Source organism: Dromiciops gliroides, chromosome 4 (genome assembly GCF_019393635.1).
Source record: "Dromiciops gliroides isolate mDroGli1 chromosome 4, mDroGli1.pri, whole genome shotgun sequence".
NCBI classification, from domain to species: domain Eukaryota; kingdom Metazoa; phylum Chordata; class Mammalia; order Microbiotheria; family Microbiotheriidae; genus Dromiciops; species Dromiciops gliroides.
Window position 1 is genome coordinate 79,586,407 of NC_057864.1, and position 17,994 is coordinate 79,604,400.

The 17,994-nt window shown below is 36.0% G+C and overlaps 1 protein-coding gene across 1 annotated transcript in view; it reads left to right on the forward strand.

Moving 5' to 3' along the window:
• Positions 1-17,994, forward strand: part of HMCN1 (hemicentin 1) — a 517,054-nt gene that overhangs the window by 214,750 nt on the left and 284,310 nt on the right. The window contains 3 exon segments of the mRNA XM_044003022.1: positions 2-21; positions 2,641-2,762; positions 6,932-7,207. Of these exon segments, the coding sequence (XP_043858957.1) occupies positions 2-21; positions 2,641-2,762; positions 6,932-7,207 (418 nt within the window).

Genomic DNA, 17,994 nt, shown 5'->3' on the forward strand with positions numbered 1-17,994 from the left:
GGAGGTGAACCAGTACTTGAAGTATGTAACAATGATCAAACAGAAAACTATGTCATTAGGGAAAAATGAATTAAATTGCATCATTATTTTACTGCCGTTTTTCCCCAAGGGAAGGTATAATAGAGCCACAAATTCTGTTTTAATGTCCTGTTTCAGTATAATCATAGTTATTATTTCATTAAGTGATATTGTTTGAATGAAATCAGGACAGATGGGAGGCACATATGGTTATTTCATTAAAAAAAGCATCACAAGGCATGGACCAGAACCTCTTGTTTGTGAAAATAGATCACTATCCATTGACATCTGATACCCATTAAATACATTAGACTTTCTTTAAAAAATTAAACAATGGCAATAAAAAGTACTCACCTGGTGTAGCCCCCAGATTTTCTTCATTGCTCTTTCACCCAAAATATAGCATTTCTTACTCTGAAGCAATAAGGCAAAATTGTACTTGCAGGCAGTGATCCAAGTTATTGGTTTCAAGTGAGGAACCATTTGTGGATTGGGAAAACAAAAACCAAAATAAGGAATTTAATTGGGAAGAATTAGGCTTCCACTAAAAAGCTGGTAGAGACAGGGAAGAGAAGAGATTTATGGAAAAGATAAGGAAAAGATTTCTCCTCCACGTTCTTATCATAAAACAGAGTATTTTTTAGAAGAAACCTGAAGAATAATGCCTTATATTGGTTTAATATTGTTAATTGAAAATAGAATGAACAGTTTCTTCAAACCAAAGTAAATAGCTGACCATCTTAGATTATACACCCTCTTTTATGAGAGGCTGTGTTTAAGTGAAAAGTAATGGCAGGGACATTCATTAACTATTCAGTAAAACTGTCTCTGCTTTGATGAATAAATTGCATAATTTGTCAGTGTTTTCTCACATTGTATGACTTGGTCATTTACTTAATTTCATATTTAATAATCTAGTAACATAAATGATTAATAAAGTCAAATACTCATATCACATAACTGATGTAGTCAAATGATAAGAAGTCTTCAATAAACTTTTTTTTGTCAGAGGCACTTTGGGTACAGAAAATTTATTATTAGTAGGATTCAGGATCAGGATCATTTAGATATGAAAGGGATTTTAGAGTTAGTTGGGAATTTTGTCTAATTATTTTATTCTACAATCGAGGAAGCTAAGGTCCAGAGAACACTGGTGACTTGCTTGAGGTGGAGATAGGATTTGAACTCGGGGTCTTTTGAGAGCTCCAAATCCAGCAATCCTTCCCCGCCATACCAGGCTCCCTCTAATTTGCTGCTACGTAGTTTATTAAAAGTTTCCTGACCATTAGGGATACGAAGTTTCATATTTCTCGAGCATTTGACATTCTACAGGAGGCAGCAGATTATGAGTATAGATAAGGTTGCTTATATTTGCTTCTCTTATTTCTAAAGGCCATGTCTAAAACAAAACAAAACAAAATATCTTACTCACTGAGCAAGGCCCTAATGGATTTGACACCAGCTCAACTTTGGTTGATTTACTCAAATATGTTGCCCTTCCTTGTAACAAAGAGAAAATTTTCTAGATTTGAGGTAGACTCTGAATTGTCAGGCTTTTAATGTGAATTTTTGAGTAGATCTAGACTGTATGAGAGTATCCTCAAAGCTAATTGAGGAGAATAGAGACAAGAAGAGGGGAGGAGTAATTTTTTTTTAATTTTAAAAGTGTTTTATTATTTTCCAGTTACCTATAAAGATAGTGTTAAACATTTGTTTTTCTAAAATTTTGAGTTCCAAATTTTTCTTCCTCCCTCCTTTCCCTCCTTCCTCCCCAAGACAGAAAATAATCTGATATAGGTTATACATGTACAATCACACTAAATATATTTCTGCATTAGTCATGTTGTGAAAGAAGAATCTGAACAAAAAGGGAAAAATCTCAAAAACAAACAAAAAAAGTAGAAACATTATGGTTCAATCTGCATTCAGATTTCACAGTATTGCTGAGAAGAGCTAAGTCTATCACAGTTGATCATCATACAATGTTCCTGTTACTGTATACAGTGTTCTCCTGGTTCTGCTCACTTCACTCAGCATCAGTCCACTTAAGTCTTTCTAAGTTTTTCTTAAACCTGCCATTTCTTATAGCACAATAATATTCCACAACAGTTATATACCATAATTTGTTCAGCCATTCCCCAATTGGTGGGCATTCCCTTGATTTCTAATTCTTTTCTACCACAAAGAGAGCTGCTATAAATATTTTTGTACATGTAGGTCCTTTTTCCTTTTTTATTGTCTCTTTGGGATACAGACCTAGTAGTGGTATCACTGGGTCAAAGGGTATCATGGCCCCATAGTCCTTTGGCCATAGTTCCAAATTGCTCTAGGGAAGGAGTAATTTGATGGTGTATTTCTCAGTTTTATCACCTTATTTTGCTAGAGATTTATTGGATATACCTCATGTAGTAAACATGACCCTAAAGGTCACAAGTACAGTTGAAAATAATATTCAACACCTCTCTACAATATGTTATCTTGACAGTGTTATCATGATAAAAGCTTTACTTTCTAAATGTTGCTCAGAAGTAAGACATATAAAGTTATTATGTAGTTAGATTTTGTTGTTTTTCTTTCTTGTTTTATTAGTTACTGGGAAGTTTTTCTTTCTTTTTTTCCCAGAGAATCAGCAAGTGTGAATTGGGACATTGAAAAAGTTACCTTGTCAGATGAAGGTTACTATGAATGTGAAGCTACTAGCACTGCTGGCACTGGGCGGGCAGAGACCTTTTTTGATGTTTCAGGTGAGTATCATTTAATTCTTCTGCATCAGAAAACAAGTGGTTTTATACATTATCTAATTAAGTAATGTGGACTTATTTAACATAAGCTTCATTGCCATAGAATTGGGATAGTTTTCAATCATAGACATAACTACTTTTCTTTGAAAGGATAAAATTGCTTAATGGGTGGTGCTGGTTCTGTTAGTAAGAATATAAAATCTGAATCATAATTATATATGCATATACATATGTGTATATTTTTATATATACCCTACATATATGATGTAATATATATGATGTGTGTATACATGTGTACATACACACACACACACACACACACACATATATATATATATATATATATATATATATATATATAGGAATACTTTCCCAGATGGGTAGCTACCAATAGAAGAATTCTTCTTGATTGGCCACAATAGTCACTGATGTATCTCAATTGGACATTTTTCTTGTGAGGGCTCTGGCACTTGTGTACACACGCTCTCTCTGTCTCTGTCTCTGTCTCTCTCCCCCCCCTCTCCTTTTTCTCTTTTTCCTTTCTATGTATATATATGTGTATGCGTGTATGTTTGTATGTATATATGTATACTCTCATACAGTAAAGGAAATCTTCTTCTTGGCTACCTCATTCACCTGATTTATCTCAATAGGATTTTTTTTTTTTGGTGGGGATACATCACAACTTAGTTCTTTGAATGATCTTAGAAATAGGATTATAAATGAAATTCTATCTATCATTGAACAATAGCTGATAAAAGTTTTTACAAAGTTAAAAAATTAGGGCAATGTCTAGCACAAGATGCTGATTACATTAAATTTTAATTTAAGAAATAAGTATTTTAAAATTGAAATAATTAAATTTTGTATTTTATAAGTTTTGTAGCATGTATACTTCCAAAGCTATTGAAATTTAAAATTACAACAAGATTTTAGGGATACCCTGTATATTCAGATTTAGGAAGTAACTGAAAGGAACCTTCCCCCTCCCTTTTTTTGGGGGGGTGAGTTAATTAGGGTTAAGTGACTTGCCCAGGGTCACACAGTTAGTAAGTGTCAAGTGTCTGAGGCCGGATTTGAACTCAGGTCCTCTTGAATCCAGGGCCAGTGCTCTATCTACTATACCACCTAGATGCCCCACTTTTTTTTTTACTAGAATAACCAAGCACAGAAGATGATCGTTATTTGAAATTTATGTAGTGTCTTTCTTTAAAAAATATAAAATATAAAACATTTTACAAAAGAAATTAAGAAACAAATGGAAATCTTCATTACATTTTAATGAGAGAGAATGAAGGGGTTAGAATGCAAAAAACATAGGAAAAGGCTTTATTTGGAGGGGTACAAATCACCACTTAACTATTTTGCTCCTTCAAGATTCTCAGATTCTTAGTTGGCATCGAATCTGCCACTGGAAATGCAAAGTACAATTTCAGACATTTAGCCTGTCTAGAAGTAGACATTTGCCTAAATCTTAGTTGTAACACAATTAATTCTTACCATGTGTAATGGCATAACATTTTTACGTGCTGGCAAATAATAGTAACCACGTATTGTCTTTGTCAGAGAAGCATTTCTTTTCTACTTCTGTACTCATTGCATCTGCTTCATACAAATCTACACATATTTTTGAAACAATTCAAGACTAAAACTTCTTTCAAAATGTGTGCCATGCTTATAAATCTAAGAGTTGTTATTTTTGTTATTAATAAATCAGGTTTGAGGGGGCAGCTAGGTGGTGCAGTGGATAAAGCACCGGCCCTGGATTCAGGAGTACCTGAGTTCAAATCCGGCCTCAGACACTTGACATTTACTAGCTGGGTGACCCTGGGCAAGTCACTTAATCCCCATTGCCCCGAAAACACACACACACACACACACAATAAATCAGGTTTGAGGTGGAACACGGGAGCTTGTAAATAAAAAATGCACATCACTTGTTCTGCAAACAAAACTACTTGTAGTGTCTTGCTCTTAGAAAAATACAGTTTGTCTTCTAAAGCATTTCCATTTTAACAAGTTGACGTACATCATGAACTGCACATTTTTTCATCTGCTGTAATTATGGAAGGGATTGGAATGGTGTCAACATTCTTCCGCTTCTGAGAAAACAAACACTTGAGCTCTTGTTTTTTCCTTCCCAGCAATATTAATTTAAGTGAAGGAGAACAGTGAAGTAGTTTAAGGGAAGAGTGGATTCAGAAATATTGCTTAAGCAAGAAGACAGTCAGTGCCAATAAAGACTTGTGAACTAACCTTAATGAGCCTTGGCTCTGTATATTGCATGAACTTCTGTATGTGATCTATACAGGCATGTTCTGCATGTGTCTATACACACATGCATGTGTCTCTTTATATGTAAAATATGCATATATAGATATGTATATATTTGGAGCAGGTCTAGACCAAAAAATTCCTAATTATGCCATTTTCTCAAAAAAGCATGGAAAAATCAAAATTGTGTTTGTGGGTATATGTGTGTGTGCATATATGTATATATATGTATATTGTGGAAATTTATTTCGATTTGGGAACCCTGCCTTTAGGCTGAGATTAGAAAGCCTTAGGCCCTCAGGGTCTCTTCTGTGTGGGAGGTTCTGGTGCCCCTCACCCTCTCCTTCAGCTGAGTCAAAAAGCCCCGGGGGCTATACAAGATGGCAGGTCAGATAGCTGGGAGGAAAAAGCCCCCAGCTCCCTCCAACCTGAGCGGAGGTGTTGGAGAGATGCTGGGCTCTGGCGTAGCCTGAGGCACGTGAGGCTCGAGCACACACCCCCCCCTCCCCCACCAGCCACAGCCCTGGCTGGCGGATTAGCTTGGTCTGTGGGTGCAAAAAGCCCCGAGATTTGAGTGGAGATAAGAAAGAAGATATATAGAGATATGTGGGGGGGCAGACGAGACTGGGGTGAGACGAGAGATGGGGGGACGAGAGGAACAGTAACGCAGGACTAGGAGCAAGGAGGAAAGGCCGGCGGACAAGATTAGATGGGGGGAAAGGCAGCAGAAGGCAGACTGACAGAGCAGACAGACACACAGACTGACCAGGAGGCAGTGGAGAACACAGAAGCGGTCAGCACAGGGCACAGGTTGGAGAAAGTGAAGATTAAGAGGAGTTAGAAGAAAATAGCTGAGCAGGGAAAGTGTAACATACCCTGAGTTGAGAGGTGGCTAAGGCCCTTATTTTATTGAAAAAGCTCCAGGGGCAGCAGGTGAAAGTACCAGGGAATGCAGTCAGGTTGTACATTTTATTTCCCTGTATTCATAATTTTAAATAGTATCTCATAAATAAACTCTGCTTTGATTATTTAGTTAAGAGGCTTCTTAATCTTTTTCAAGTATCAATTTTGGGAGTGGAGCAGTGTGGTGGAACTGTATAAACGGCCCACATTAAATTAATAGACAGTCAGATAGCCAAATAGTCAACAGTCCCCAGATTAGTACCCCAGTCAGCTTTAGCCCCAAATTAGCCTAGTCAGTAAAAATATTTTCACAATTTATATATATATATATATATATAGTTTGTGAATTTATTCATTTATAATTTCAGAGTTGAAAGGAATTTCCAAAACCATATCTGAATGAGAATTGCCCCTCTACAAAATATACACGAGGTCACCCACCCTATTCTTCAGGAAAGAGGGTTCCACTGCTTCCCAAGGCAAACCATTATACTGAGGATAATTTTAGTTGTTAGGCAGTATTTCCTTACCACCAAGCCTAAATTTGCCCTTTTGCAACTTCTATCTATTGCTGAATTAGTGCTATTACTCTAGGTTCACAGGATTTTTAACAAAAGAGAATTATGGTATCAGAGGATCATGAATTTTTGAACCAAAAGGGATCTGTCAGACCATCTAATTCAACCCCCTCATTTAATAGATGAGGAAACTGAGGCCTGGCAAGATTAAATACCTTGAAGCTAGGCCATGTGATTTCCCCCATCCAGTTTTCTTTCCATACCTATGTCCTACATTTGCCAGTATGTGCCTCTCCAATCTTTCTTATCTATCTAACCTTCCCACAGGGTTATAGCTTCTTTTGTCCCCTCCAGAATATCATGTATTAGTTTCCTTTTTCTGCAGTAAATTTTAAGAGATTCACTTTATAATTTTCAACTCTGAATGAATGGAAATGATTCTTGAGTTCCTGACTTGTGCCTCTTGATTTTATATAGAGCCACCTCCTGTCATCCAAGTGCCTAACAATGTGACTGTCACTCCTGGCGAACAAGCCATCTTGACGTGCCTCGCCCTAAGTGCAGTACCTCACAACCTCACTTGGCAGAGAAATGGTAAAGATGTCAAACTGGCAGATCCATCTAGGATAAGGACTCTGACCAACCTCTCCTTGGAGATAAATAATGTAAAATTTACTGATGCTGGAGAATATAATTGTGTGGTTTCTAATGAAGGAGGATCAACAGTTGCATCAGTCTTCCTCTCTGTGCAAGGTATTGTACTGGAAGTTTTCTGAACTTCAGTGTTTGGCTTTTTTTCTTCTTTTGATATGCTAATTAACCAAGTTTTTGCTTTCCCAGCCCTTCCCCCAACCCCTGCTAGTTGAGTATAAATTTCTCCAGGTGCTTAAAAAATTACAACTATGAATGGAAGAATATTATGTCTGTAATTCTTAAATAGGCTCTAGTTGTCTACTGGCATGAAAATTGTACCTGAAAAATAACTACTTGAAATATTTAGATTCTCTATCCTATGATAACATCATGGACCTGTGATCACATTAGTTCAGATACTTTCACCTTAGGTGCAGATTTCAATTGATCCACATCTTCTTGTCTTACTTCTCCTCCAAACCTTTCTGTAAATCCTTCTGTATAGGATATACCTAACACATTGGGGGCCTTTCAGTACATAGAATATAGCAAGTGCTTAATAAATGCTTATTGACTGAATTTCTTGGCTAATATTTTATTTTATTTTCCATTTACATGTAAAGATTATTTTTCAACATTCATTTTTGTAAGATTTTGAGTTCCAAATTTTTCTCCTTCCTCCCTTCCCTCTCCCCTCCTCAAGAGGCAAGCAATCTGATATAGGTTATACATATACATACATATATATACACACATAATCATGTTATACATATTTCCATGTTAGTTGTGTTGTAAAAGAAGAATCAGAACAAAAGGGAAAAACCACAAGAAAAAAATAACAGTGAAAATAGTATACTTTGATCTGCATTCAGACTCCACAGTTCTTTTTCTGGATGTGGAGAGTATTTTCCATCATAAGTCTTTTGGAATTGTCTTGGATCATTATACTGCTGAGAAAAACTGTATTTCATAGTTGATCATCACACAATGTTGCTGTTACTCTGTACAATGTTCTTCTGGTTCTGCTCACTTCACTCAGCATCAGTTCATGTATGTCTGTCCAGGTTTTTCTGAAATCTACCTGCTCATCATTTCTTATAGCACAGTAGTATCCTGTCACAGTCATATACCACAACTTGTTCAGCCATTCCCCAATTGATGGTTCTAATTCCTTGCCACCACAAAAAGAGCAGCTATAAATAGTTTTGTACATGTGGGTCCCTTTCCCTCTTTATGATTTCTTTGGGATACGGATCTAGTAGTGTAATTGCTGGGTAAAAGAGTGTGTATAGTTTTCTAGCCTTTTGGGCATAGTTAGAAATTGCTCTCCAGAATGGTTGGATCAGTCCACAACTCCACCAATAATGTATTAGTGTTCCAATTTTACACATCTCCAACATTTATTGTTTTCATTTTTGTCATATTAACCAATCTGCTAAGTGTGAGGTGGTATCTCAGATTTGTTTGAATTTGCATTTCTCTAATTAATAGTGATTTAGATAATTTTTCATATGACTATAGCTTTAATTTCTTCATCTGAAAACTGTTCATATCCTTTGACCATTTCTCAATTGGGGAATGACTTGTATTCTTATAAATTTGACTCAGTTCTCTATATACTTGAGAAATGAGGCTTTTATCAGAACCATTGGCTGTGAAAATTGTTTCCCAGCTTTCTGCTTTCCTTCTAATCTTGGTTACATTGGTTTTGTTTGAACAAAACCTTTTTAATTTACTGTAATCAGATTGATCCATTTTGTATTTCCTAATGTTCTCCATCTCTTGTTTAGTCATATATTCATCTCCTCTCCTGACAGGTAAACTATTCCTTCTTCTCCTAATTTGTCTGTGGTATCACCCTTTATGTTATTGACTGACTCTTAACAACTTAGGGGTCCTAATGTCACACTCCAACTTTCTACTATAGGATCATGAATGAAAATAGTGTTTATTAAATACTTAGTATGTGGAAATTACTGAGAATACACTCATGAAACTCAAACTATAATCTCAAAGAATTTACAGTTCAATAGGGGAGATAAGTGTATAAAGGAGCAGTGGCCAGGAAAGAATATTTTGGTTTGGGAAGTCACAAGGTTGGTGAGTGCATCTAAAAAGGAGTTTATTTACACAACTTTTCCAGAAGCAAAGGTACAGTGGAAGGATTGATTGGTAGCATAGTGGCAATATAGTTTCCAGAGAAAGAGGTAGATGGGGAAGGGGGATCGAAAGGGTGGTATACTGAAATCATGATCTTGTGGTCTGTAGATGGTTACATATAGTATGCTATGTCAGCTCATTTCTTCCTGATTCAGGATAATTCATCTGGAGGGTGGACATTACAAAACTAAGTGGATTAAGTGCCCCAGGGCATGATCTCTGAACTGATCATCCTGAGGGTACAGTGGCAAGGCAGATGGCAAAAAAATTTGCCAGATTGGGCAGTTGAAAGCATTGCATGAAATGGAATGTGACATCTGTGATGTCACATGTTCTTCAAGAATTTAATAATATATTTTATTTTTGAACAGCTATGTGGTACAATGGGGGCATTAAATGGCACAGTGGATAGTTTGCTGGGTCTAGAATCAGGAAGATTCATCATCCTGAATTTAAATTTGGCATCAGATACTTACTTCTATATGACCCTGGGCAAGTTGCTTAACCCTGTTTACCTCAGTTTCCTCATCTGTAAAAAAAGCTACAGAAGTAAATGGCAAACTACTCTAGTATCTTTGCTAGTAAAACCTAAAATGGGGCCATGAAAAGTTGGACATAACTGAAAGGAACTGGACAACAACAGCAAATTTCATCCTATTTCTCATGTCTTTTCCAGTAATATGCAATAATAAGCTTAAATCCAGCATACATTTTTGGGTGTCCTTTGTATTATTTCTAATTTTCATTATTGTTCGAGCAAGTTGTTTTATATTTCATAACTATGTATAAATGAAATAACATTAGTTTTACTAGTTGCTCCCTGAAAATGATCTCTTAAATTCACGCTAACACATATTTCTAGGATATCATATTCATATACAAGGTAGTTTAATGTTTTCCAGCCACTGTGATTTTTTTATATTTCTTCATTCCAAAATATCAATATAAGGTTGACTTGAGAATTAAAACTCTTTTGGTTGTTGGACCAATCTGTTTTGCACCAGATTTTTCTTTTGTCCTTTATTTCTTGGTAGCTAATTTAATTTCCTTCCAAACTCTTAAGATATTTTACATCCTAAGGAGACTGTATATCTACATGCTGTGTAGAGCTGTTTCCAGTAACTTATTTGACTTACAGGGAAATGAGAACCCAGTGAAGTATAAATTAATGGCCATTCAATCTTAAATCTTCAACTGTGCCTCTTTAGAATGTGCTGACAGCAAACTTTGTATACAACAGCATTAGCAGTATGTCTTAGAGCTATTAAAAGTGTATTATTATGTTCAAGGTCATCACTTGAAGATGAGGAACAGCCCGAGAGCTTCTTTTTCATTGCATTTATATTTTTCTTCCAAATGTCTATGGAGCAGCTGGGAAGCTTAAAGTAATAAGCAAATTACTGTTGGCTTGATTTTCATAGTTAAATTGTGGTTCTACCGCTGTCTCAGCAGAATATTTTATTTTAAAACCCTTATATAAGAGATTGATTGTATCAAAAAGTTGGGAATGGCTCTGCCCAAATATGCTTTTGCAAATTATCCTAAAACCTTCCTGAGACAACATACTCACAGATGATGGCATTGACAAGGTAACCTGAATGAATGACTGTTGTGTATGAAGGATCTTTTTCTTAAACAGAATGAAATGAAGCCACTATGAGATTTAAAATCCTTTGCTGAAAGAATAGGCATTTGATTCTTGTTTTTATTTGGTGATGGAGTAAATTCTCAGGTCTGTACATGTGACTTTTGTGGTAGTTAATCTGGTAAAATAACTGGAGCAACATCAATCTAGAATTAATTCATTGCATTTCCAAGATAGTGCCCAGCCTAGATGATCTGGGTCAATTCATGTAATAACTTGTGTCACTATAGATGTTCTCTAATGTTCTTTCTAGTTCTAAAAGTCTGTGAAACACCAAAGCTCTAGTGAAGACCTTCAGATAAACCTGAAGAGCCAATGAATCCCTATATTCTGTTTCTGATTGTGACTATTCAATCTCTGGTTACCTCATTTTTTCCCTTTTAAAAAACTGAGGTTTTCCCCTCTTTTCCTTCCCATTTTTCTACCTTGCCCCATAAAATAAAGGCATTTGAGATATAGGCATCAGAATGGAGAGGGCCAGATTCAGGTTCAAATGTTGGCTTTGTTACTTGCCATCTTTGTGATCTTGAAAGGAAGTCTTTTAACCCCTCTGTGCTGCAATAGCTCATGTGAACAAATCAACATGCATTTATTAAACACCTACTATATGCCCCAAATTGTGCTAAGCATGGAGGATACAAAGAAAGGCAAAAAAATAGTCTACTTAAAAAAGCTCAAAAAATGGGGGAGATAATGTCCAAACAAATGATATAAATTTCACATATATATTTTTACAACACATATATGTACATACAAGTACATATGTGTATATATAAAATTCATACGTATAAAGAATATACATGCATGGATAAAGTTTGTATATATGCATGTGTATGTACATATCTGTATATATAAAGGAGGTTGTCTCTCCCATTAGACTGTGAGCAATACTTCACATATTCATGTGACAATATGCTTTTAATAGATAGTAGCTTCTCTATTTCTTCTTCTTCTTTTTTTTTTTTAATTTTTTAGTGAGGCAATTGGGGTTAAGTGACTTGCCGAGGGTCACACAGCTAGTAAGTGTTAAGTGTCTGAGGCCGGATTTGAACTCGGGTACTCCTGACTCCAGGGCCGGTGCTCTATCCACTGCGCCACCTAGCTGCCCCTCTCTATTTCTTCTTAGTGGAGAAACAAGGCTTACCATGGCAACCATCCCCATATCCCAAGCTCAAAATAGCCAGTAAGAAGCAATGTTCTGATCAATCTTGGGACTGACAGTTTAAAGAGAGGAGGGGAAGGGACATTCTAGGAATTGAAGTTTGGTATCTGAGTTCATCACTACGTCATCTCATAGACAATCAGCAAGGTAGCATCTCTCTAAGAACAACATTGTCTGTAAGGAGTAATTTGAGAATTTTTCTTCATACCTGGACACAAGAGGAGTCAAAAGTTGCAAAAAGTTTTGACAAAGTTCTAGAATGATTTTTAGCAATATTCCTTTTCTAGTTTATTAAGAAACATTGTCAATAAATGGGGCATAAAATATGGAGATGACCTTTTATTATAGTGCTATTATTGTATGTGTTGTAGATAACCTTTCCAAAGATTACAACAGTTTTAATCTATTTACACAGTAGTAATGCCCATTTTTATTGATAGAATTGGCACTATGTGAATCTCCCTCTTCTGAAGTTATTACAACCCTTTAAAGAAAAGGGTTGAAAGGGATAACAGATGAATAAGAAATTCAATGTAGAGATGAAAAAAATCAATCAATAAGCATTTATTAAGTGCTCATGATATATGGGGTGTTGTGTTCAAAATTGTTAAAGACAAAAAAGGATGCAGTCAGTTAATCAGTCAATCCATCAATGACTATTTATTAAGCACTTAGCATCTCCCAGGCACTATACTTGGGATGGGGACATATGCATCCATAGAATAAAAGAATATCTGCTTTCAGAAGGCTCACATTCTGTAGAACTTCTCATGCCATATTTCTCACTGATAGTGCAATTAGGGTTTCCTGAGTATCTAATTAGGCCAATAGTAGTAGCTCAATGAAAATTTACTGATTGGTTAATCCTAAAATTCTAAATACTTTAAGATAGTGGAGTCAGCCTAAATAATTCCTAGATAATTTCAGTATGAATGTCTACTATTTCTGGTACTTCATTTATTCAACCAGTAGACACCAGTGGAAGGAATTCTTAAGTTTTCCCAAGAAATTCCAAAAGGCCAGACATTTAATTTCTTCATATCTCATCAGAAAGAACATTTCCCTCCAAAACTTGAACAAAAGTTGCTTCTGGAAAGAAGGAAGCTGATACCTCACAGCTTTCATTCCTGCACTTAAATTTAGTTTGATAGAGGTTACAGTGAGAAAATTGAGACTGAGAGAGATTAAGTTACTTGCCTAATGTCACTCAAATAGTAAGTCTGAATATTAAGTGTTTGGCATATAGTTGGCTTAATAAATGCATGTTGATTTGTTCATGTGAGATGTTGCAGCACAGAAGGGTTAAATGATTTGCCCTTCAAGATCACAAGTCTGGTCTTCCCGCCTCCAAGTTCACTGTTCTATCCACTGTATCATGTAGATGACCTCGTAAAGCATGACCAGCTTTAAATCTTTTAGCTTATGTTCCTAAGCCTTGTCACAGCAAATTGTTCCTTTTTAAATATCTGGCTAACTCTTTTAAGCTACTCTTGTGATATTTAGACTCACTAAAGGCTGATTTAGTGAATGAAAGCCTAAAAGTTAAAATTTATTTACGAAAGGGATGCCTTTCACTCTCTTCTCTCCAGTAGAACAGAAGTATCCAAATTCTTTAAATAAGTGCTGCAATAAACTACCAAAAAAGATATTATTTACATTTTGCTAACTAGTTTCTTAGGTCACTAATAGTGTAAATCTTCTCAGAGCCATTCTTTTTGATGGCCTGTCTTGTTGGCAGTGTATTTGGGGAAAAGCATTTGGTGAAGAAATGTTTTCAAAGCCAACAGGAAGATATATTCCAGAATTTATGGCACTGTTTAGTAGAAAATAAGAGACTACAGCTAATTTGTGGCCACCCAAATGTATTATTTTATGGTTGAGCATACTACTGCAAAGCTACAGATGTTTGATGAAATAAATGGCTGTACTTGGAGACATAATGCTGTAGTGAGTATGCTTTCTTTGGTCTTAACTCATGAAAATATTAATGTAATTAATGAAAGCTTTATAACCTATCTGATGTTAGGTCAGAAAATTCATCTCTATGAAATAAACTGGCCTTTGGAAAATTGTTTCCAAATAATAGAAATGAAAGAAGAATATTTCCCCAGAAAAACTGAAGGATGAGATAGTTCCTTGTCCTTTAAAGATGTTTTAGATTTATTAGCCTAATAGCAGTGGACATGGATTAGCTGAGGTCTGAGATTTCTTCCAACCTTATAATACATCTTTGTTTTGAAGAAGTTTTGGTCCTTGCCACTTCAAACTTTAAAACTGTGGTTTTGTATGCTTTATAAATGTTTTCTAAAATTCATTTGTCAAGTTGTGCACATGTTAGAAATAATCTCTTAGCTTATCTTAAAATGGATTTCCATGAACTTTAAAAAAATTATTATCTAAATAAAAATTTTGGCTATACATTTTCCTCATTGTTGAAAATACAAAGAACAAATAAGGAAATAAATTATTATGATCTCATTCTCTGATACAACAATTAAATAAATTAACATTACAATGGAACTTAATGAATCTGACATCTTGGTGAGAATCCTGGTTAACTATCACTTTCCAAAGATTTTGCCCTACAAAACGGTTCCTAAGATCACATGACTTTTAAAATACGGTCTCATCTTATCCATATCAGCCAGGTCCTTCTTTTTTTAGTAGCCAAAAATAGCTAACATTTATATAGTGCCCCCTATGTGCCAGGCACTGTGCTAAGCACTTTCCAATTATTATCTCATTTGATCTTTACAACCCTGTGAGGTAGGTGCTATTATTACCACCATTTTACAAATATGGAAACTGAGGCAGACAGGTTAAATGTCTTTCCCAGGGTCAGACAGTTATGTGTCTGAGGCCAGATTTGAATGTAGGTCTTCCTGAATCCAGGCCTGGTGCTCTATACTAGCTGCCTTTTCTTCTTCTCTCCTCTTTTTTTGTTCTTGTTGTTGTTGTTGCTTTCCTTGTTAACTTGAAATTCAGAAGTCAATACCATGAACTCCAATTTCCAGTGAGACATGTGAAGCAGAGTGGGTATATAATTGCTTTCTCATCAGTCATTTGGGCCTTTGTTTATTTTTGGTGATTCATTGATTATTTGGTTTATGGATAATTTGGATCCTTTATTTCACCTTTATCTCCCTTAAATAATTATTACTTAACTGCACCTCTACCAACAAATTTATAGTTCCATTACTTGATGGTACTGTAAAGGTTTAAAGAATATTGAAACTACTGGTTGAGACGAAGATTCGGGAGTTATATAGATTTTGGGGGGGGGTATTTTTTTCCTGAACCTAGTAAGGGTGAGTAATATAAATATACAATAAAAATTCCATTCTTAAGGGTCAGGAAAATGACAAAAATAAATTTTAAAAAATATTTGCATATTGACATTTATCAATGCACCTTCAGTTGCAAAGTATAGTGCTAGTCCCCGAGCATACAAAAACAGAAACAAAAGGGCCATGTCCTTAGGAATGTTACATTCTGCTGGAGAGAATGCATGTATACAGATTGTGGATACAATCAGATTTTAATTGGGTCACAGGGAAGGAACAGGTAAAGTGTTTTCTTTGAATATTTGATGAAAGATAATCTAGGGAAGCTTACAGGGGTGAAGTAGCCCCCAAGTTTTAGTACAATGGCAAGAGAGCTGACTGGAGTCAGAGAACCTCAGCACCATCCTTGCATTTGATGCATACCATCTTTATGACTTTGGGCAAGTAAATTAACTTCTCTTGGTCTCAGTTTCCTCATCTATAAAATGATGTGAGGGTCTGCCATCCTGTGATGCCATGACTGGCTCATTGTGATGAGATAGAGTATATTCTAGGAACTGGGGACAGCTCGAGCAAAAGTACAGAAGGGGAGGTATAAAGAATTCATGGAAATACTAGAACTTCTGTTTGAGAAATAGGATGTGTTCGAGGGGAGATAGGTTGAAGACAGATTTTTGGAGAGTCTTAATGGTAGGGGAAGGAATTTATATTTTATCCTAGATGAAAGGCAAGGGTAGGAGTCATAATCTCAGGCAAAGCAACAGAAATGGATGATGAACTACCAAAGTCTGAGAGAGTAAAATAAGTAGGTAGAAAAAAAAATTGTTTTAAGTGAGGCAATTGGGGTTAAGTGACTTGCCCAGGGTCACAGCTAGTAAGTGTTAAGTGTCTGAGGCCAAATTTGAACTCAGGTCCTCCTGACTCCAGGGCCAGTGCTCTATCCACTGCGCCACCTAGCTGCCCCAGAAAATGTTTAAAAAGCGGTATCATGGGAACCAAAGGTAGAGAGAATGAACAATAGAATGGCTAATCAGCGGTATCAAAAACGGCAAAAAAGTGACTGAAGACATAGTCTGAGAAAAATACAAAGGTTTTAGCCACTAAAAGACCATTTGTAATCTTTGAAAATACAACTTCAATGAAATGGTGGGGTTGCAAGCCAGATCGTGAAGGGCTTTAGGGGTGAATTTCTGATGAAGAAATGAAGCATCAAGTGTAGGGAAGGAAGAAAATAAGCATTTATGAAGCACCATGCTAAGCACTTTACAAATAACATCTCACTTGATCCTCATCACAACCCTGTGAGGTAGGTGCTTTATTATCCACATTTTACAGTTGAGGAAACTAAGGGAAAAAAGGTTAAGGGACTTGCCCAAGATTGTAAGAAGAGTCTGAGACTAGATTTGAACTCAAGTTGTCCCGAGTCCAGGCCTAGAACCCTATCCATTGAACATCCTTGTTATCTCTTTCTAGGAGAAGAGTTCTCTTCCTAGAAATTTATCAGTAAAGGCTGATAGCTTGAGGGAATGGGGGGATCAAGAAAGGTTTTCGATTTTGTTCTGATAGGTGAAACCTGAGTATGTTTCATCTAAGCAATAGTGAAGTAAGCAATGATTATGAAGTCACCAAATTGGCAGAGATTTGTATTGAAAAAGTTTTTGAATGACTGATGGGGCAAGCTCCCCAGAAACACTATTGCTAGTGAGATCAGGGATACCAGTAGAAGAATTGGCCTTAACAAGGAGGAACAACATCGTATTCTCTGACTTTGTCAGAGTACCTCAATCATCCCAGTGAACCACACGCACAACACAGATGTCATTCTCTACTCTTTCTCACCCCTTAAATCCAATCTTTTGTCAAGTCCTATTGGTTTTACCTTTGTAATATCTCTCATATACATTCCTTCTCTTCTCTGATGCTGCCACCATCCCTTGTACCAATCCTCATCATCTCTTACCTGGACTATTGCAATATCCTATGTGTTGTTCTCTGCCTCAGTTCTCTCCCCACCCTAGTCCATGCTCCATTCAGCTGTCAAAATTGATCTCCTTGAAGTTGAGATCCAGCAATGTCACTCACTCATTCCTCCCACACTTCTGTGAGCCATTAAGGCACCATGTTCAAGGCACTGCACTTAAAATGATATTCTGTATTATCTATTAATGTTCTATATTCAAGGTAGTGGAATTTCTTCAAATGAATTTTCCTATAAGAGGAAGAGGGGTGAAATCATTAGATCTCCTTTACTTAATGTTTTCTCTTTTATAGAAATTCATGCGAATGAACTTTGCTTATAACATACAAAGCTCCATTTTATAAAAATCTTTGCTTGTTGCATCCATGCGTGAATAATTAATACTATTTTGAATAGCATTAAATAGTCAATGCTAATTTTTGTTGGAGAATACTATTCTTGACATTTTTCTGTTACAGAGTTCTGCTTTCTAAGTTTTTTAGTAGGTGGAATTGAAAGAAACGTTCCATATACCAACATAAATATTGTATCTGCTGAATGCATTCAGTCATGGTAGTCTCAGATACACTGAAGTTATTTATTAAATTATAATGAAAATCCCTAAATTACTCATTATTCCCAATACTTAATTTTGGGGGCAACTTTTTTTTTTTGCAGGGCAGTGAGGGTTAAGTGACT